At 41.6% G+C, this 23,113-nt stretch overlaps 1 protein-coding gene across 2 annotated transcripts; it reads right to left on the bottom strand.

Annotated features, from left to right (window-relative positions):
• Positions 1-312: 312 nt before the first annotated feature.
• mapk3 (mitogen-activated protein kinase 3) lies at positions 313-21,872 on the bottom strand. Of its 2 annotated transcripts, XR_013964925.1 has the most exons (10): positions 21,446-21,872; positions 18,677-18,859; positions 14,463-14,652; positions 12,319-12,435; positions 11,659-11,773; positions 10,076-10,207; positions 8,425-8,534; positions 7,617-7,745; positions 968-5,750; positions 313-829 (listed from the first exon to the last, which is right to left on the bottom strand). XR_013964925.1 is itself a non-coding variant. In XM_080776586.1 (9 exons), exons 1-8 carry the CDS (start codon positions 21,658-21,660, stop codon positions 7,626-7,628), a joined length of 1,182 nt encoding a protein of 393 aa, XP_080632712.1. In that variant the 5' UTR covers positions 21,661-21,872; the 3' UTR covers positions 313-5,750; positions 7,617-7,625. The 2 variants fall into 2 exon arrangements, 1 of the variants encoding a protein (XP_080632712.1); XM_080776586.1 differs by having other exon boundaries at positions 313-5,750.
• Between the last annotated feature and the right edge of the window lie 1,241 nt (positions 21,873-23,113).

The following is a 23,113-nucleotide window of genomic DNA, read 5'->3' as shown; positions in this document are numbered from 1 at the left end:
ATGCAACACCAGAGTGCACCCAAGTACAAATCAGGCTCAACAGGACAGGCAATACTTTCAGGGCAAGACAACACACTACAAATCTTCATGCATTACGGCCGCGCTACACCAGGCTTTTCACAAACGCGTGCACACACTTTTAGACCCAGGCTTATTTTAAAGTCAGCATATGCAAGGCTCGCGTATCCACTCATTACACGCACTCGTAGCTCGCCCGTTACACTACAGCTTATGATGAGAACTACTTCCAACATGATATAGCAAAAGTGAACACACACACACACACACGAAAACTACACCAAAAAACAGCTGTAACAGTATCAGGAATTTTATTTAATATATGTATATAATTCTTTGTTTCTTTGTTAATTGTTTAATTCATAATACCCATAGAATATACAGACTATAACCCTCAATAACTCATATCTCTTTGACAATCTACTCACATCTTCTTTTGAAATAATAGTTCCTCATAAGATCTTTCCAGAGGGGGAAAAGAAAGAATCAAGCGTTCCAGAAAGATTGAAAACACTGCCAATTATAATCACGCCCATAAGACAAAAATTCAAAATAAAATACAAACTAATCATTTAAAAAAAAAGATACAACTTGAACTCCCTTTTATGTAAAAAAAGAAAAAAAAAGAAAAAAATACAACAACTCACCAATATAACAATAGCAATAATAACAGCCATTTAAAAACGACAATATCTGGAAATGGGCCTCAGATCAGGTAGGCCTTTCAGACTGTGTGTGTGTACGTGTGTGTGTGTGTGTGTGTGTGTGTATGCATGCGCATGTTGGGAGGATGTGGTTCCCATGGGGTTACCTACCCAGTGAATCATGTTGGGAGGATGTGGTTCCCATGGGGTTACCTACCCAGTGAATCATGTTGGGAGGATGTGGTTCCCATGGGGTTACCTACCCAGTGAATCATGTTGGGAGGATGTGGTTCCCATGGGGTTACCTACCCAGTGACTCATTTGGTCTCAAAGCCTCAGTTATACTTTAGTTGAGTTCCCAATGCCATGCTTTGTAAAATGGCAGATCTACAAAATCACAACGAACGTGACGCGTAGTGAGCCTGTACATACTGCATTCAACACCAGCATGCAACTACTGCAAGTACAAATGAGGCTTTAATGGTTCTTAAAATGGGTGGCTTAGAGATAGGATAAGGGCTCTGGCGACATACGCAGCCGCACGGCCTCACACATACAGAGAGTTGCTGGGAGAGCACCTTGGCTTTTTGGAAACGACACAAGTTTGTAAGCAAAACACACTCGCACGCAAGCACAAACAAAGACAGGACCCAAGCGGTCTCTGTCTGTCATGTCACCAACAAAGAGACACGCATATGCAAAAGTAGACAAGCACATACATTACTGCAGACCACGCACCACCAGGCTTTGAAAGAATGCCGCACGCACACCGTTAAGTACATCTGTTTTAATCAAGTGGTTCTCAAGGTGTCCTTGAGAGGGTTTCAGTGTGGTCCCCAGTTAAAGGATTGATAGGTTTATGAACCAAATTGGACCCTTACAGGTCTGTAACGTTTGAGAGTGTACGCCTGGAACCACACGGACGGAGGGGGAAGAGGGGACATGGCCTAATACAGTGTCCAAGAATTTAATAACCATTTGAGAGCCACTGTTTTAAGCGAAAAGCGAGCGAACCAGGGGTGGAGGAGGGTTTATAGGAAGAGAGTTGACGGAGGTCATTGTAGGGACAAAGCGTTACTGGAAAAGGCAAAGTGCAGGTGTGCTGATTGAGTCATGTGGGACTATGGTTTTTGAAGCAGGTAGGAGGAATGGTGACACGGTTTGGAAGATCTCCACCAATCCCACGGGAGATAAGAGGGGGACACATGGGTGCAGAGATGGGGTCAGCCCTTTAAAGTTAACCACTTGAGCCACATTTTAAAAGTCAGGTTTCTTTTTTACTAACTTATTTAGAAAATAGCTGAGCTGAAAGCTCGAAACTGTGACACGTTGTGAGCTCATAGATGGTCTATTAAAAAGATTAGAAATGTTTTGGGCCTAATAATCCCAAAACTATAGTTAAAGTGGTTAAGTGTGGTGAGTGTGTGGGGTGGTATAAGCAGATGAGAGCTTGGTGTGATAATGGATGGTTAGGACGAGGCCTGCGATTGGTTGGTTGGTTTAGGCCAGTGGTTCTCAAAAGTAGTCAGGGTCCTTTAGAGGGGAGGGAACCAAATGGACCCTATAACTCTTGACATTGTCAAGAGTTAAAGGGCTTCTGTGGCCTTATACAGTATATAATACCGAACAGGGGCCCCTGAAATGGGAGAGTTGGCTGTGGCTCAGCCGTCTAGCCCTGAGTCTAATGGAGTTGGTGAGTCTCAAAAGGCCGGACTGTGAGAATATACCAGAACACGTTTGCCAGAGTCTTGTCCACTAGTCCCGTAAGCCTCATTTAGACATGATTATGTAAGCACTACAGCCAAGTATAAAGTTGACTTCATGCCTCAGGATTGATAGAGTGGATGCGGACTGAATAGAAACAAGAGGATGGAACAGCAGCCTCATTGAGAACGACAAATTGCGACGGGACGAAAATGGAGCCTCATCAGTTGACAGCAGGGTATGCTGATAAAGGACAGACGCGTAAGAGTGCGCACACACGCGCCCACACGTTTTCAACATTATGTCTGGGGGACCATTAGGTGTCCAACTAGACCCTTATCAGATAGTACACTCTTGAGGTTACGGGCCCAATTAAAGGGCCCATTTGGACTGCTGGTGGTCCCCGGACCCGATGTTGAGAACCAGTGACATAAGCCACATCTGAGAAACGAGCGTTATCACAAACACACAGACACCCTAGAACACAGTAATTACAACGCTATACCATCCGTCACATCACCAACCCATTTTCTACCCATGACAGTAACCAAGACACCCAGCAAAGCATATAAACCACTACAATGAAATTGGGAAGAGAAAACAAAATAAAAAATACAGAGACACAACATAGACAGGCGGGAAAAGGAGGTCTCGCAGAAGCCAAGGAGGACAAAAGAAAAGCGGTAATGTCAAAACAGGTCATCCATGTCATTTCAGGAGGTGACTCCCAAAGATAATTATATTTGAACTGACAAGCACTTGGAATTGTAGGAGTCGAGGCATTACAGTTTGACTCAGATAAATATTATAAATAATAATATAAATTGTCACTTAACCGTCCTCAGAGGAACCCCCAAAAATCCACAGGTCAAAAAACACAGATCTATGGAACCACAACGTGATTGTAGTTAGTCAGCCTCATGGTTTTGAACAGCACTGTTCACTGCAGGCTCCAATAGGGGTGTGTTAATATTGTATTTAAGCGTTTCTTCTTGAAATTTAAGGTTTTGAGAATCACTGCTTTACAAAATGGTTCTGTGACGATAACCTGTATGACAGCAGTGCATAACGCCTTCGAGTGAGGCTTCTTCAACCATTATGTGTGGCGGGAGGAATGCTAAAGGAAGTCTACAGCCAAAGCAGAGGAGTGAAACATCGGCATTAAGGAGACAATCATGAGACTAATTCAATTCCCCATCCTGGCTGCTGTGTGTCAGTTTGTGGACATAGAAAACAATGCACTGGTTAATAAAAAACTAGCAAAAAAAGAAAACAATGACATCATTACAATATTGAATGTAGAGGGGCTATTATATACACACACATCAAAACTGCCCATCACGCTATTTGCGTTGTGAGCGAAACAGCAAAAACCTAATCTCGCATTGATTGTATATTTTGGTAATGCTCTCTCTCTCTCTCTATGGCGTTTACAATTACACAAGGTACGATGAGCGATCTGAAAAGACCCTTCAAAACCGAAGACCGATTTCAAAAGGGGATATACAGTATAACATGACATGGTTGCTTTAACCACTTGTACCCCAGCATCCCTAATGTGGGCGTCAACATTAACCAAAAATAGCTGATCCAATTGGACATTTGGTGTAGACGGGGGGGGGGAAAACAGTCCAAGTACAGTTGTTTTACTAAGACCACAAGGGTTTACGTAAGTGGTTCTGGTTTGGAGAAGGATGTCAGATGGCCATTATGCTGCAGGCAGGCATCAGTGTCGTAAGGGTCTGGTCTGCATCAACACACAAATGTAAATCCTATATATTCTACGTAAATACTATTTTGTTTCTACCCGATTCATTCCACCGTGGCGGCTCCTCCCAAGGTGTGGGAGGAGCTTAGTATTGTCTGCCCTTGTTTTTTACGAAGAAGATTACATTAAAGTGTTTGTTTTTAAGCTTTTTAAAAATGCGATGGCCCTTTCCCGGTCAATCGCCAGCCCGATACCTCGCCTCCGTCTCTCTGCCACTTTGGTAAATTTCAGGAATGCATGCATTCACATGAACATCGTACTTTTTTTTTTTGTTTACTTTTTCTTTTTTGAATACCAAGAAAAGAAAAACAAAGAGAAAAAACAAAGAAATCTATAAACCTGCCGACATGCCTGTAAAAACATTGAATGTTCGGTCTTCTAAATAAAGTGTTCCAAATTGATTTGCACGTATAAACCCCGAAACATACGAACACGACTCTGAACACGCTCCAGATAAAAGCCAGATTCATACTTGGTCGCTCAGCGGAAATAGCCGACCTACAAGCTCACAACGTGGCGCTTCTGCAACACTTTGTGAGCTTGTAGGCCTGCCGTCTTCGGCCGCACGACGGGATCGCAAGTTAGGCTTAAACCGCTTAACAAAATGAAAGTTTGCAAAACAAAACGCACTAGAGAAAATAATCAAAATCTAAAAACAAACCCACTTATATATATTGGTATGTACATACAAACATCCAACTTGCACCCGGGGCCTCCTACACCTGTCTATAACCCCCATCCCTCCCGGCTCTTAGTTCCATGGAGCAAGACACGAGTTATGGTGTTGGTTAATACAGTAGTAAATGTCTATATACTGTAATTAGTGACTGGGAGAGCCGCTTGGGAAAAAGAGATTGAAAATGAAGACAAGGGAAAGAAAAAGGAGCAAGGATCTTTGTCAACGGACAAAAAAAACAGTTGACAGGAGCAGGAAGGAGCTGAACAAAGTTTGGTCAGGGTATAAAAAGGTTAATTTACACGTTGTCGAACGACCGCAAATAAAACAAAATGTCGTTCCAACCGAAAATGGTGTCGACGCCTTCTTTCAGTAAAAGCTTTGTCGTACGACGAGATTGTTCGATGAAGTGTAAATTAGCTTTTAAGGGTTGGGTGGGGGGGGGCTTCCGGGGGAGTTTAGAGCAGTGGTTCTCAAGAGTGGGGGTCCAGGGACCCTCGGGGTTCCAAATAGACCCTTACAGGTCCGTAACTCTGAGAGTGTACTCTAATGGGATCAGATGGACCTGTACGGGTCCATTGGGTGTCATTAGAGTAGACCTTGAGAACCACTGGTTTAGAGATATAGAGGGGATGTCCACCACAAGGGACAAGACTGAAGCAATATTTATACGACAACGACCCCCCCCCCCTCCCCCCTCCCACAACCATGGAAAGCTAAGTCAAACGTAGCTCTCTTGCAGTAGAAATGGAAAGATAAAAGCGGTTAAATGTTCATATTTCATTGTGTGTGGGTTTTTTTCTTCCCTCTTTTGTTGGTTTTGCGGAATATGCGTTGCTTCATTTCGGGTTTTTTTCCCTCTTTTTTTACGTTATCTTGTTGGTTGGAGTCTTCTTGTTCCGAGCACTCTTGCGTGGCCTTGTCACTCGTTTCTTTAGAACTGAGAACAACAAAACGGAGTCAAGTGTTAAATGTATTCTAGTAGTACAACACTTAATCAAGCTATGTATATTAAATTACAATAATAATTGCTAAAATGTGCAAAAATAGTTGTGAGCTTGCAGATCGACTTCACAACCTTTATGCAACACAGTATTAAATTAAATATGGGAAAGATCGGTAACACATACTGTAACTTAAAAGGTTGGGTCTAAAATGTGTTTCTAAAATCTGCTTCAGGTCTAAATGAGTCAACAGGACTCGATGCAACCGTCATGCATGTAGAAGGAAATCTTTATTCATATCAATCACACACACAAAAGTAGGAGGCAGAAGGAAGTGTATTTTCAGAATTAATTCGATAAAGAAACAGGCTAGTAGTGAGCCATGAGATTTGCACCGGTGACCTTATTAACAAGCTGCAAGATTGCATGAAGCTAGCTTGAGAAATATCACCATAAACCCATCATGTTGACTGAAAGTTTGTGCACAGACAAAATGAACAGATTGTGTCGGGGGTAAACCTCAGATGTCCAAAACTGTTACCTTTCAGGATTCAAATTCGAGCCGCTTCGCAGATTTGCTACTTTTGCATGATAGACGCTGTGGTGTGATCAAGTAGGGACTTTTATTTACGAAATACACAAAATGTTAAAATGGTTTCCCAAACGATCTGTATTCATTATTCATTCATCTTTATTTAAATATATAATCCTATAGTATAACCCTCTGTCCGTCAGTCTGTTCGCCATGCTTCTCCTCAGCAGGTTGAGCAATTGAGTACTAACAGTTTAGGTCCACACTAATTATCCATAATGTATAAATGATCGATATGGGGTCAGGACAACGGGGCCTTTTCTTGGAGGGGTCAGAGGCATTGACAAAATGTAAGCCATTTATTAGCGTTTTTGTGTAATCAGTTTGCCAGTTTGGTCTATGGGATCTGTCATCGTCATGGTTGGTTAATGGTTACAGCCCCGGATGTACTCGGCCACGGTCCCAACCAGTGGCCAGTCCCCGAGTATAGACTTCGCTACAGCCCATAGCCCCGTAGAGAAGAGAAGTAAACTCTTGGTGCTAACATTGTTAGCTTGTTGTTTACGCATTGATACAACGGAGCATTCGCTGGAGGTCCGCGACGACTTTCCTCACGGCTGCAGAGAAAAAAACTTCTCACTGTGAATCATGAGTGGAGCTGTGTGTGTGTGTGTGTGTGTGTGTGTGTGTGTGTGTGTGTGTGTGTGTGCGTGCGTGCCATTAGTCAGAGCTAGGCAGAGATAAAGTCATAGAACACACGCCTTGCCCATACATTACTCAAAGTCTGCAAAATCTTGAGGGAGCACATCTGGGTATGGACTAGTAATAATTATAAATAATAGTGAAAATAGCCAACCTGCAAGCTTGTAGATCTGATATTTTCACTACCGGTACTTTAGTGTGTATGACGTAGTAAGTAAAACAAATAAAAGTTGAAATATGTACTTATGGTTACATCAACTGTAAGTGAAATATTGTGGGCTGGGTGGCCAGTACAGGAAACAGATCTGATAATCATCAGTTCTGTTCTGTGGCTATACGCCTGTATGTCTGCAAAGTCCTGAGCTGTCATTTATAAATCCATTAAGATGAGTTTATAGTGTTGCATTGCAGCGTCTAGTCTGCATTACCTTTCATTTTGCCCATCGTCTGGTAAAAGAAATATGACTAAATAATTCGGTTCTTGAACATGAACATGTATGACAACTGCTAATACAATGCATCATTTATTAATTTTGCAATGCCGGTTGGGTGTTTACATTAGGGTTAAGGATGGGGTACCTGGGTGTTTTACATAATATAATGTAGATGTATTTTTAGGGAGGGGTACCTGGGGGTTTCATAAGCCCTGGTAGGTTTCCTGGAAGCGAGCCGTCTCCTCGTAGATCAGCTCCTTCAGTTTCTCCTTGGGAAGGTCGTCGAGCTCCATGGTGAAGGTGAAGGGCTCCTCCGCTGTGGGCTACACACACACACGTGCATTATGGACATTATTGCCATGAATGTGCACCGGCCCCGGTGTCCCCATCACTACTGTGCACCGGCCCCTGTGTCCCCATCACTACTGTGCACCTGGCCTCTGTCACTACTGGCTCCAATCTGAGTCTCCAATCTCCAAGCAAAGAGCAAAGTTAGGAAAATGGACAGTTAGGCTCACAGTTTCAGATTAGGTATTTAGAGGGTACGGTTACAGACAGTTATGCTTGATTCATATTTAGATGCAAGCTCACTTTAGGCTTTAATGTTATAGTAAAAACAAATAGCCGTGTGTGTGTGTGTGTGTGTGTGTGTGTGTGTGTGTGTGTTTTGTACATGGACCACATATTTCAAGATAAACATTTCAAGTACCAACCATTACTTGGAATCATAACAAACCATGGGTATCGATGTAGATTAGCCATACCGATATTTGGAAGCCTGGGCCATGTACATAAACTGACCACTGAATGACCTAACAATAGCTGGCATGACACAGAGCAAAGCCAAACAACTTGCCTAATACTGCTCTGCTTCAGTTGTTATAGTCTGTGTGGAGGAGAAGGTGCCATGTGTATCCTTATCCTTAGGTGTCCATAAACTCTCAACCCTGTTATACGTGTTCCCCTGTAAAATGTATTCAAATAAAGAACCAAAATGTGCACCTCGTCTGTGGGGTCGTAGTACTGCTCCAGGTAAGGGTGGGCCAGAGCCTCTTCCACACTGATACGTTTGATGGGGTTGAAGGTCAGCATGCGACCCAGCAGGTCCAGAGCTGTGAGAGAAAGAACCAAGGGTTAGTCAAAGACACGCGCGCCTCGCGCACCACACGCCTCGCATGTGTTTTCAAATAATTGTAGCGGAGTAAAAGCCTGAGATGCACTGGAAATACTCCAGTAAAAGTACTTCAATCTGAAATACTCCAGTACTTAAGTACAGTACTTTAGTACATGTACCGTACTTAGTTACTTTCCACCACCAACACACACCTGCCACTGTGATCCCTTCAGAACCAAACCTTCTGTATCCTGCGATCCATTCAAAATGGTTGTGTGAGACCTACTCAAGAACACTGGAGGATTTTGTTTTTAATAAGTAAACCAAAGACCTGATCTGAGCTTCCCAATAGCTTTGCAGCTCCATTTAAAACCGGGAAAAAGCAACTGTCAGTTTAGATTTCCGTGTTGGCTATTCAAAAATAGCAGATATACAAGATCACAGCACGTCACTTCTGCTATTTTTATACCGATTTAGAAGGCAATTGTGGAATGGGCCTCAAGTCATAATAGGAAAATCCATTACATTTCCCAACAGTTGTTATTATGATGCTGGAAGGAAAGGCATCATCATACTTCAAGCTTGGCTAGACAGCGCCCTCAGCAGGCCACTGTGGGTTATACCACATTATCTGTTTCTTCTTAAACAAGGAACAGGAAAATCACCATAGCTTTGAAATGAATTAGCCCTTCGCTAAGTCTCTCCCCAACCCGTCCTTGTCCAATAGGCACGTTAGCAGCTAGGAGACAGGAGACAGTCCTTCTCCCCCATAGAGATGCATGTTAAATGAATATATATATATATATATATATATATATAATCCATAATTTCAGTATTAAGATCATCAAAATGTCTTCTAAATCTAGTCAACCAGGCCTGCAGTAGGCTATGCACTGGACAAATTTGCATGACAGAGAAAATTACAGAGGGAGAATTCAACTTGAATGACCACCCGACAGGAGTTTTCATGTTGCATGGTAAGACTATGGTCATTAGTATTATTGCCATCACCTGGGTGGGTCAGTTGTGTTAACTTACTCGACGTTAAGCCATGTATATGTACAACACAGCCATGCAAAATAACATTGACAGCTATGAGGTGGTGAAAGCTTGACAGTTGCTAAAGTATTTGGATTGGCATTGGACAATCGCTTTTTGGGGTGGGATTTATCTAAGGGCAAATTTCTCTGTGTGTCTGTCTGTACACGTGCTTGCATCATTACAAGAGAAAGGCTGTCTTATGGTTAAAATACATGTTTAGAGTTGGATTTACAGTTAGGAAAAGCTATATGCTGGGATTAGGTTTAAGAATAGACATTTAGAGGGAGGTTTAGGGCTTGGGTTAGTGTTGTGCTTGATTTGTACTCTGTCGCATGCTGGGGTCATGCACCAAAAAAAGCTAATCTGCAAAGCTCACAATGTTTGGCAGCGGTGTGAAAAAATGGCATTCATGAAATCAGTGTCTTTATGCGTCGATGTCCTCACAAGTATAGCGTGTGCAGCCCTGCGAGCTTGTACATCTGCGTACATAGTACATACCCTTAGAGTCAGCCTTGGGGAACAGTTTATCCCAGGGAATCTTGGGTTTCTCAGGCAGAGACTGCAGGTAGTTCCTGGCCTTCATGTTTATGATGCAGTTCAGGTCCTCTTGAGAGGGAGAGCCCAGGATACCTGCACACAACCAACAATGCATTCAGTACAATACCGACAGAATAACACACCAGGAATACCTGGGATCAAACCTCCTGCGTTGAAAATGGACCTTCACTAACATTTGATTGACCAATGGCCATTGTTATGAAGTATTAGTAGCCTATAGTATAGTAGCCATATCTATAAGTTTCACCTGAAAAAAAACATACACCGACAGCAACGCTATGTATTTCCCCATTTATCGGTTACAAATATTATGTTAGTAATCATGGCAAGTTTGTAAAGTATAAAATAAACTTCTGTAGATCTATCATTGAGGTGTGTATGTCTATATGAGTGATGGGAAATGAATTATTAGACCACTTCAACCCATCTTCATATAACTGATCCTCCTCACTAATCCTCATTACAAGATGGCACCATTTCTGTCCACTTGCTCTGTGTCTCAGAGGAGAGCTGTGGACAGTTCAGAAACCTGCCTACCAGTGACAGCGGTATGGAGAATTGGTCAATTCAAACACAATGTCAAACTTTATCATCAATATCACAAAGGGAAATGGAAACAGTGGCTTCCATTTCACCATGCTAACTTTACAAATTTACAGAGTTTTTATGTAGGGTTACAGGGTCATTAACCTTAAAAGGGAAAGTTCAATCCCAAAATTACCTTCTTTTCTCCTATCGATTACCCACACCATGCAGGCTTGAATTCATGGAGATGTTTTGTTTTTGTCGCATTCCTAAGCCAATAATAGATGACTCAGTGTATGGAGCAGTGTATCCGGTTGGAGACTCAAAATCTCCTTCGAGTCTCCTACCGGAAACACTGCTGGTCATCAAATTCTACATGGATTCATGGGGATGTGTAATTGATAGAAAATAAGTAATTTTTCATTGGTAGGCAGGTTTCTGAACTGTCCAATAGCTCACCAGTGAGACACAGTGAGTGAGCAGAGGGAAATTGTGCCATGTAATAAGCATTAGTGTGGACCAATTATATGACAAAGAGGTTGTAATAAGCATTAGTGTGGACCAATTACATGACAAAGAGGTTGTAATAAGCATTAGTGTGGACCAATTATATGACAAAGAGGTTGTAATAAGCATTAGTGTGGACCAATTATATGACAAAGAGGTTGAAAATGGCTGAAGTGCTCCGTTAATGGTTTCTCTCATTTCTTTGCAATCATACGTCTCTGTCGGGTGGAAACCTCATATGTCCAAAACTGTGACTTTTAAGGATTCAAATCCAAAAGCCGCAAAAGCATCAGATCGGTAAGCACGAAGGTCGCCGGTTCGCTTGTGGATCTACTACTTTTGTGTGGCACTGTGGTCTGATCAAGCAGGCCGTTAATTTAACACACACAAAGTGAAAATATGGTAGATCAGATGGGATTCTGCCCAGACAGGGGCGATATGGATGCACGCCATGGTATGGGGAAGCAGTGGAAAGAGTGTGTGCTTCTCACCCAGTATGTGGTTGAGCTGGTCCAGGTAGTGTTTCCCAGGGAAGATGGGCCTGTTGGACAGCATCTCGGCCAGTATGCAGCCCACTGACCAGATATCAATGGACTTGGAGTAGCCCTGAGACAGGCAGACAAACAACATGGTCAGCCAGGCTCAAATACTCATGTAATAAAAGCAAAGTAAAATCTCATCAGCCATCTGAACACAGTGGTTTTCAACCGTTTTCACATCAAGGTCCAGTATTTATTCGGCATTCGGCAGCTGCTGTATTCATGTGGTATCCATAAAGGGAGACAACAGGCAAATGTTGATCAAAAAAACAATTATTCCACATTCTCTAATTGTGTAGACTTCTTGTAAATTACGTAATGCAGATGTTTAATAGTAGTAACTCTTGAGCAAAAAATGAAACCAAATGGGAAATGGACCAGTAAGGGTTAATTTTACACTCTCAAGAGTTAAATATCTAATAAAAGGGTCCATTTGGTTACCAACTCTCTATCATGTACATGGGGACCCACTCAAGGACCACTGGTTGAAAACCACTGACATAACATTAAAACATTACCGTATTAAGTGGTCAGGTGTGTGGGACGCATAACGCTCGTGAAACCTCAAATCCTGCAACACACGCACACACATACATACATACATATATATACCTTTGAGTTGAGCATGATTTCCGGGGCCCTGTACCAACGCGTGGCCACGTACTCCGTCAAGAAGCCCGTGTGGTCATGCTCGGGGTCGGCTATCCGTGCCAGGCCAAAATCACAGATCTGTTGACACATCACACATATTATACTGTAATTACCCTTTTTTAATTAATTCCATTAAGACCTTCTAAATCCAAAGGTAGTAGTAGTTATCAGTGGTGCTCAACCGTTTTCATGTCAAGGACCCCCACAATGATGCATTTGGCCACGGACCCCCATTTCAAAATGTTTTGTTCCAGGGATGCCCAGAAGAAAAGATTTCAGTTCAAAATGTTAGTTTTAAAAGAATATACTGTATATATATTAAAAGATTTGAACACATTTTCAAGAGTTTTCAAAAATAGTAGATCTACAAGCTTGTAGCGTGGCACGAAGACACAGAGCTATGAGCTTGTATATTCTGCTATTTTTGAATAGCCAAAAGTATAAAATAATGCTTTTTTCTAGCTCAGATGCTTTCCTAGTCTTAATAATCGGTTAATTTTGGAGTAGCAAATTATAATTTCTTTACCCCTTTTACACCAATTCATTTCAAATCCTCCCCAGTCCCCACAAAGGTCTGTGTGTTCCCTACTGGCTCAGTGAGGAAAGGAGCCCCCACTGGGAGGACATAGCCGCACCTCTGTCCCACTCCTCCCATTCAGTATTCCCCGCGTATTGCCTCTTTCTTATACCATTTGACAGTTTGACCAGTTTTTATATAGTTTGTTGATTACTTTTGAACTTGTAGATCTTCACAATATTTATCTGTGAACTCCTACATTCCAATTGCTTGCTTATCAGGGTGGGGGGGTCCCCAGTTCAATAGGATTATTGAACTGGGGAGGGGGGGGGGTCACAGCCTGAAAAGGTGGAGAACCACTGGACCACAACAAATGATTTTGTAAAAAATAAAATAAAAAAAAGGAGCAGACTAGCAGAGATGTCAACGAATAACAGAAATCGTGACCAGTCTGGCTTGACCACAATGACCAGGTCAAGCTCACAGGATGACACAGCCCTGGGGTAGGCCACCCAGCCTGTCAAAGACCTAGTGCTCTGAGGAGTTACCCGTTTGCAGTTATTTTTAATTCATAACAAAAGCTGAAATAACAAAAAGTTAAAATGCAGGCTACAGTCTTATTGGCAACGTTGTGCATCTGTCAACGCAAGAGAGAAACGTGGTTCTATTCTGTGATGTCTCCAGACAGCTTATACCGGCTCCACAGCCGTGTGTTTGTTGCTGTCGGCCGGAAACCTCTTATCTCCATAGTTTTTTTTGGAAATTAACACCCTAATTGATCACACTACAGCGTCACACTACAGCATCAATAGTACACAAGCTTGGTTAAGTGGGTGGCAGAGCCCCTGGTAGAAACTAAGTATAATCAAATGGGGGTCCGCAGCATAATATGTATCAACTTACATATATACATACAGTATAATATCGTTTCTGTCAGGTGGAAACCTCATTCATGTCCACTTGTCCAGAACTGTTACTTTTCAGAAAATTCAAATTCAAAAGTAGCAGATTGACTAGCTCAAAAACACACAAAAAGTCTGAATAAGGAGATAAGTGGTTTCTGCACCGACAGCAACGATATAATACTACTGAGAAGCTGGTTCTTTAGGGCTCTGCCATGCACGGCCGGCGAGGCTTAGGTCAATCCTTTACCCATACACAACATTCCTGGGATTCTCTTGTCGAGAGATGAGATTATATCAGCTTCACGTAAAACAGAAATGGTGCTTTTGAAGCACTTTCTAAGTTGCATGCGTCATAAATAACCATGTATGTTATCAGTGATCATATCAAGAAATGGATACACTACACAACGTGTGTGCGTGTTCCAAAACGTTTAGCTCATGATCCAAACAGAAATTTGGTGTCTGCCCAGGACTGCGCTGTGAGCTTGTAGATTTCCAATTTTTTCCATTTCTGGGGAATTAAAAGCAAGAAAATAAATTGAAATAATAAAGACAAAATGTAGGAAACAAATATAAAAAGGGATTTTTAACTTGTGACCCATGAATATGTGTGTTTGGGAACCAGCGTGTTTATGGGTGTGCGTGTGGAAGTGGGGTGGGGCCGAGTGGGAGAAGGAGCAGACCTTGAGGTCGCAGGTGGTGTTGATGAGCAGGTTGGAGGGCTTGAGGTCGCGGTGCAGGACGTTGGCAGAGTGGATGTACTTGAGGCCTCGGAGGATCTGGTAGAGGAAGTAGCAGATGTGGTCGTTGCTCAGCTTCTGGGTCTTCAGCAGCTTGTACAGGTCCGTCTCCATCAGGGTCTGCACGATGTAGCTGCAGGAGCCCGGCAGCAGGGGCCGCAAGTCAAGGAACACAAACAGGGTGTGCAGACTGGGGGTGGTACTATACTGCCATCAAAAAGCAGGGGGTAGGCCTACAGGTTGACTGGTACTGTACTGCCATCAATAAGCAGGAGGTAGGCCTACAGGTTGACTGGTACTGTACTGCCATCAATAAGCAGGAGGTAGGCCTACAGGTTGACTGGTACTGTACTGCCATCAATAAGCAGGAGGTAGGCCTACAGGTTGACTGGTACTGTACTGCCATCAATAAGCAGGAGGTAGGCCTACAGGTGGTCGTGGGACGTGTGAATGGTTCCTCTGTCAGTCATCAGCCCAAACAGGCTGCTCATACATATGCATCAAGCAGATAGGGGAATATATGAATATTCATTTGCGATTCCTGAATCCTAATTATGTATCAAGCAGGCTTGACATAACACACAGTTCTTTGTGAATACATCCTCTCAGCTTTTACCACGGTAACGGCAGAAGGATGGGTATCTTAAGAAAAAGCACTTAATAGTTCCATAACCATATCACTTTTAAACACTAATGCCTTATACTTTGTCGTACAATGCATAGCAAATAAAATTCTGATCTACAAGTTCACAAAGCGGAAAGCGTTGCAAGGTGACATGTGTATTTGTAGATGAAAGATTTGACTTAATTTGAATTAAAAAAAGGGTTTGAAAAAGATTTTCACCTATGACATTCCCAAAATAGGGACAGACACCGGGTTGGTTAATATGATTAACCCAAGTGCGAGTTGAATCTAACCTAAACAAATATATACTATAATGTATAATAATAATATTATATACAATAACTGAGCTACACTCGATTTGAATTAACACCATGGAGTGATGGCTGTGTTGGTCCAATTCCAACATCTTAATTTGTCGCTAGACCAAATACGTCACATTTGTCGTGTGACATTGTCTAAAGGGGCGTGCAGCAAAGTATAAATTAGCCTTAAAATGGGGCTAATCGTACAAAGGCATCACACACTTCCTTTTCAGAACCCATTTGACTGGACAAAGCAGCTTTTCACTGGCTAAGAGGACCATTGCATTAACAAAAAACTGCCTGGGCAGCTAAATCAAAGCCACTCGCCATCCAACAGGCTGAGCTAACAAACCACTGGCTCCTGTGCCAGTGCTAGTCACTGCTATCACTATCTGAACAATGTGGCCATGAGTCAACATGGCCCTGCGATAAGAGCAGAGAAAGTGTGGAGGATCATAAAAAAAAAATGTAACAGCTGTTTGATAAGCACAAGTGAGTTGAGGTGGGGCTGGGCAATAAAGCCCCAAATAAATTGAAAACTAAACCAGAATCAATAATCAAATTTATGCTCAGATTGTAAGTTTGTATTGTTTTATAATCAACTGAATTGGTTAACCACTTAAAAAGGGGAACAACATCCTAGTTTATGATGAATTCCTGTTCTGTTCTTTGACTATATGGAAGTGTCTATTTGTACGTCTCTAAATGTTTTGATGAATTGAACATGGTGGACCCTCTTGTAAACAAGTGTAATGCTTAATTGGGTCGTCCACTCACAGTTAACAATCTTTGTATTGAGTTTGTGCTTGAAATGTACTGTAATTCTGCAAACTGTTAATAAATCAATCAATCAATCAAAAAAGTTAATTTTCCACTTCAGGTGAAAAACGACAGGTGATTAAAAACATGGCAGAGTAGTAAGCAACACAGCTGCTGCACCAAACAAATTAACAAGTGTGTTAGATTTTCATAGGCGTGTCCAGATGCAGCATGATAGACAATATTGACCCACCTAAATTCTTAACACACCCATTATTAATTTGATTAGCTGCAGTGGTGTTGTTTATATCACTGTGTACTAATATTACACATACAGTGACCAGACATGGTCTTAAATCGAGGGTGCGAGTACGCCTCCAAATAGTTTCAGCAGTATAACTTTCTTACCGGGTGCACGTCTGGGCAAGTAACTTTATAAAGATAGAACACCAGCACTCACAGAATAGTCCTTTTATTTATATACAAGTAGGCATGGTGGTATCCTGCAGAGAAACACCAACAACGGACGCGTTTCAGCGTTAAGCCTTCATCAGCGTTGTGTGTTGAGGGCAACGGAAGTGTCCCATTTATAGTCTGTAGGACAGACAACTTCCCCTGTCCAGTGTACATATATATATATATATATATATATATATATATATATATATATATATATATACTGTATAATTATAGAAGTCAACAACTTCCAACCACAAAGTACATAACGCGAAAATTATATATATAATTATAAATTATATATATCTATATTATACATAGTATAATATAGACATAGCCTGCCATGTTTTTACCCTGCTGTCGTTTTTCACCTGAAGTGGAAAACAAACTACAAAATCATTGCCCCACAGTGCCCCGCCCTGTGTTATACCTTGTTGTACAATAGCCGTGTGAAAAATAAAAGCTATTGCTATGCAACATAATATTGTGAGCTTTTAGATCAACATCAATTTACGGCAATATCATCCGTAACTAGTTCGTTTTAATGTCTGTACAAGGATTTAAAAAATATTACGCTTACAACCCTTACGGGAATAGTCCCTCTCTGCTGGCCTGAAGTACATTTGTTGGAGCTCTTGTGTTGGAAATAACTGCACTTTTGAACAAGCTCATTCCACAGCGAGTCGAGAGAACTACAACAAACATCACTTCAATTCAGTAGGGCTGATATAGTCATTTATGAATCCTCACTGCTATTTTCAGTAAAGCAATAATATCTTATACTCAACCCGCAGCCCCTGCTTAATGCATCTGCGGCCCGTCATGGTCATACCAATAAAAACTAGTTATTTTCATTGTTTTGAACAACATTGTAAGTTTAGTATTTGTTCCTAGAGAAAGGCCCCATGAGTATTAACCACTTATTTATTCACCTGTGAAAATCATTAACAATGTTCTCTTCACATTTTTTAATGAGGACTCATTTTATAACATTTGTTCATTGAGGTTTCACCTTATAGATGGAAGTGTAGGCTTTTTACCTGGTTTCCTTGATTTTTAGACTACCGGTAGTCTGTGTAGTCTGTTAAAGTCAATAAAACTGTAAATGTTTCAAAATAATACTGACATTTTGGACACTTGGACTTTTTGTTTTTGGTGAATGGCCCAAGCCATCTTAACACTTTGAGGGCTTTAAATTATTTAATCCAACGTTTCCCCCCTGCTTAATACGCTAAACCCGTTTAATGTGTTTAATTCGCCTTTTTTAATAATTAAAAAAAAAAAGAGGATTTGACGAAACCGGAAGATTTTCGTGGATCAAAGGTGCAAATACTTTGGCGTATGCTCCTAAAGGTAATAAGACAATCTAGGCAGCGTATAGAATATTGGATTAAATAGCGGGGAATACGGGTTACGCAGTAGAACTGTTAAATTTGAGTAGCCCTGTCCTACTGTATGTAGTATGTATCTCAGATTTTCATCATGCTGCTCATTCATTTTATAAAAAAGATTCTTAAATCAGGTAAATTGGCAACCACTGATCCGAGTCACTTGGAGTGAATCTATTTTAAATTATATAAATTGTTGGATCTATCAAAGCACCCTTATTTGATAAAGAATATCCATCAGTTACTCAAAACAATACACAGTGGGTTCTCTAGTCCAGGGGTTCCCAAACTTTTTAGCTTGAGACCTAAAAGAGAAATTTGATGCTTGCCTGGGACCGAAACTAGTGAAAATAGCAGATATACAAGCTTGTGGATTGGCTATTTTCACTACTTCAGTTTTGGAATTGTTGGAATTGTTTTTAATTGATGAAAAGATTTTTAAAATCTTCTGAAATAATATTTTATTTTTTTAATGTAGAAAACAAAAAAAATCGTCCACGACCCAAACATGGGTCCAGTCCCACTGTTTGGTAAGCAGTACTCTAGTACACACACACACACACACACACACACACATATGCGCACAAGTCACACGCTCTCAGCGAATGAATGAGCAAAAAAGGATACACATCCCTCATGCACTCGAGGCGTCTTGCCCGGAGGATGTCGTTGATGCCGATGATGTTCTCGTGGTGGAAGCGGAGCAGAATCTTGATCTCCCGCAGCGTGCGTTGGCAGTATGTCTGGTGCTCAAACGGGCTGATCTTCTTGATGGCCACGCGGCCGTTGTTCACGTTGTCCAGGGCGGAGCTGTGTGAGATGGGACGGGGAGGCAGAAAGAGCAGCTCAAGTTACACAACTGCACCAGGGATGATGCGCCAACAATGCCCTGAGACACTGGGGTGGATTTAACAGAGCTTCTAAAACAAGGTTCACTATTCTCCTCTCAATGCTAAAGGCCTCTGTTACATTACAGAGTACATACTTCCTGTGTGGCAGCGATTCTGAAAGCTGAGTGCAGGGAGGGGATCCTTGCAGAGTTACGGGTTAATGGGTTACCAAATTAATTATGGACCCTTCTCTCAAGAGTTAAATTAACACAGAGCTTACAGTAGACTGGGGTCTCAGAGATGAACAAAACAAAATCATATCCAACTGGGGGTGCTTGGCAATTAAATAATTTGAGAACCACTGCTGCATTGTGGCTGGGGGGGCTAAACAAAAAATATTAATCACAAATGTTTCCTACGCAGAATAAAGATTGGTGTATCAAAATCAGCTTTCCGGTTTTGTGTGAACACAAACATTGGCTTGTAATTGGCTGATCACCCCATAACAATGATTTGATTGGCTGAGCAAAGTACAAAATTGAGGGCAGAAAAGTGAAGACGCCAAAAGTGATTGTCCGGAATGACATTTGTGATGATTTCATTGGTTGAGCACAGAATGTGATGTATGATGATGTATAATGATGATAAGAGCACCCCTCACTTTACACAAGTGTGATTTTTTAAATTATCATAGCATGGTTATTTTTGTCCAATCTAAAAGGAGCAATTCACTAGTTCAAACAAACTGTACACCGTCCGCAGCAAACTTTTACAAATACATTTAGCCTACATTTGAGGATTTATTTCACATATCCTCCTGATGTGATGAGAAATCCTAGTCAAGTGAAAACAAGTCAATGAATCATTTCTACAGTCAAGGGATATTTGTCAATATTTACATTGACAAAGTGTCGCTCTCATCAGAATCCATACACAAAAGTATGTTTTGTTACCCTGACCATATGGACAGTGTGTTCCACTATTCTTTACAATTTTACTGTATTCCACTTTAAACAATCAACTAATCAACCAACCATCACGCGTGGAATGGATTGAGTTAGGTAGGTATGTGTTGTGTTTATTATGGTTGATTAATGATCATTACTTGCCGAAGTGACTTTTAGAGAAGACAAAATCATTCTGATCATAATTTTCTTTTTAATTCTGATCAGAAGTAGTATGTTATGTTCTAAAACCAAGTATTTGTGTTACGATGGCATTGTATCCCGCCTCACCTTATCAGAGAACTATGTTCAACAGACTAGTGTAGAGCTACTGTGTGGACGATGTAAGTATGTTGTGTTGTACTCGACTGTACCATTCTCTCACCAGTGGTGGAAAAAGTACTGCACCACTGCAGTATACTGTTGCAACTTGTACGTAAGTATGGAATTCTAAATGTACTTGTGTAAAAGTACAAAGGTATTAGCATCAAAATGTACTTAAAGTTCCAAAAGTAAAAGTACTACTCATTATTCAAATAGTCTCATTTCAAGTTCTCAAAAATGAAAATAGCAGATCCTTGCAAAGCAACACCTCACGTGTTGGGAGCTTGTTGTTAGTGTCGTGGTATGGTATGTTTTGTAATCATAATCGAAGTCTACAAAGTAACTAGTAAGTATTAACTAATGTTTTCAAATAAGTAAAATATTTGCCTCCGTGTGGAGTAGATTGAATATTAGAAATTCTCCAGTAAGCAAAAAAAAATAAAAAATTGTAGGCCTACTTAAATACAGTACTTGAGTAAATGTACTAAGAGTTACCATCCAGCACTGACTCTCACACTATATAATATGCCTGGTTCCGCAGTGCTGCCATACCCTATCGGCTGCCTATGCCAAATAGCTTGGCAGTGCCAAGTTGGCACTGGTAGTGAAAACAAATGCAACAAGGTTGCCCAACATCATCCTCCCAGCTATCTTTAATACATGCATTGCAAGAACGTTGAGAGAAGGGCCTTGTCACAACTGGCAATTCCCCACTGCATCCTGTACAAGCTACAATTTAGCTTGCATGAGGATTCATGTTGTGTGAGTGATCAGATCATAGGTATCAGATCAAGCATTCGTTTACAAAGCGTATCAAATAGGTACGTCAATGACGAGGAAATTAAACTGGCGTACACAAGATCAACAACACCTTCATGCGACTTGCGGTCAAAAGATTATCCGCAGAAGATTTCCTCGCCAGATATGAAACTCTGCCCTGCGCAATCAGTTTCCTGTATGTTCTGACAGGCTCATAGCCACGCCTGTAGCTTAGTGGCAGCTAACGTCTATTAGCCTGCTGCTTTTCTTCCACAAACATTGTATTGACTGGCTGAAGCCTTCATAACACTGCTTTAGATGTCTGCTCAAACTGTTCAGCTGGGATGGTCATTGTCATGTTTGGGTGTCTCATTGCATGTCGAGTGGCGTGCACCAGTACCAGACTGGAACCTAAAAACAAGATTTGCCAACAAAACCCCTTCGTTAGCCAGCTAATAGCCTGGTTTATTTATTAACTAGTAGTCTAAACAGAGAGAGAAGGAGGGAGGGGACGAGTGAATGAAAGTGAATAAACTTACCAAACCATTCCATAAGCCCCCTCCCCGATGTAATTCAGGTTGGTGTAGCGGGGCCCCACGTCAAAGATCTGCCCCTTCACCGACTCGGAGCCCGTCTTGGTGCCCGGGGCTCCGCTCGTCCCGTCCGGCGCGGCGGTGCCGACAGCCCCCGCTGCGGCTCCGCTAGCCGAGCCTGTGGCTCCGGCCGCCGCACCACTGCTGCTCGAATCCGCCATGCTTCGATTCTTCCCCCAAACGGCTGCTTATTCTTCTACCTACCGCCCGACTGTCCTTTATTGATGTTGAAGAAGCTATTGGTCGTAGCTATAGGCAGGCGGGTGGGAAGCTTTGTTGAAAGCTTTGGACAGAAAAGCCTGTTTGCTGCTTGGACTCAGTCAGGCCTCCTGTGCTCTGGCTCTCTACTACTACACTAAATGGATTTGCTGAGAGGAGAATCACGACGCCGCCGCCAAGGATGCGTCGGTGCCGTCACAGCCAAGCGTCGCCTGGTGGAATCTAAAAGCGCTTGATTACACAGGCCAATTCTTTTCTAAAATAATTTCCCTGTTTTACTTTTACCCTATGGTTTTACCTGATATGAGGCCGAATGGCCGATTCTACAAATGCCTTCTAAATAATAATAGTTCTAAAAAATGTTCATACCAATTATTAAAGTTTTTTTTGCCCTCCTATATACAGGTTTAATGTTTGTTTTTAGTTCAATGTTTGTTTTAAAAACGCCATTGACAATGAAGGGAAAATTTACATCATCTTGTCCCTAACACAAACATTAAATCCCATTAACAATAAAGATAATTTAATGTTTGTTTTCACATTACATCATCATTAGGCCTACATCACCTAATCATAGCATGATAAGAGCGCCCCTCACTTCACACGGGTGTGATTTGTTAAATTTGTATACATATTTCATTTTTAAATGGTGTCATTTTTGTGTGCGGAATATCGTCTATGAATATACAGTAGGCCTATATTCAAACAAAAACAAAGCTGAAGACCTTAACACAAACTGGTCAGGACAGGTATAGGTTGCTGGCCTCACACCTAACTCACCACACTGCTCATTGTGAAGGTGTGGAGTCTGTGGACTGTGGGTGGTGGGATGGCCAGGCCAGAGGGCAGACAGAGTAGAAATTCAGATTCTGAGCAGAAGGTCTGTTTTTCCTTTTTTATGCCGATGGGATGGGTTCCCAGATTGATCTTCAACAGACTACAGACTGTATTGTAGTGTTAGACTACAGTGAGTCAGAGAACGTGAGAGACGTGGCCATGTACCTGCCAAATTACTTTGAATTGATAACGTGAAAGATACACAGCCTAGCCAGGGCAGGCACAACAATACCAAAGGGAACGTGTTAAATTTGTTCACTGCTACTGTAGCCTGTAGGACTACTAGGACTACCGAATCACTGTGTATGCCACCAAAATATGGAATGCCCTTATTAACAGACATCAAAAAGTGTGAATCCTTACAAACAGGGCCAGGCGCGCCTGCCTTACCGTGCTTCAAAATTTAAAACCGCCATAAAGTTTTGTGCAACAGTGCCACAATGGAAAAAGTCAAGCTCTGTAACCTTTTGTGTTAATATCCTTTTAGCAGCACCGGCATTGTATACGGTTCCTACCACTACCATATAGGCTATTCAATCAATCAATCAATCAATCAAT

Source organism: Protomyctophum bolini (genome assembly GCF_963924005.1).
Source record: "Protomyctophum bolini genome assembly, chromosome: 11".
NCBI classification, from domain to species: domain Eukaryota; kingdom Metazoa; phylum Chordata; class Actinopteri; order Myctophiformes; family Myctophidae; genus Protomyctophum; species Protomyctophum bolini.
Note: the sequence above shows the minus strand (reverse complement) of the source record. Positions and strands in the feature narration are given on the sequence as shown.

Excerpts from the sequence above, each read along its gene's own strand:
- mapk3 (XM_080776586.1), bottom strand. The coding sequence starts at position 21,660 with ATGGCGGATTCGAGCAGCAGTGGTGCGGCGGCCGGAGCCACAGGCTCG. Across the intron at positions 18,860-21,445 it reads GGGGCTTATGGAATGGTTTG|CTCCGCCCTGGACAACGTGA; the intron begins GTAAGTTTATTC and ends CATCTCACACAG. Across the intron at positions 10,208-11,658 it reads CCAGCTCAACCACATACTGG|GTATCCTGGGCTCTCCCTCT; the intron begins GTGAGAAGCACA and ends GGTTGTGTGCAG.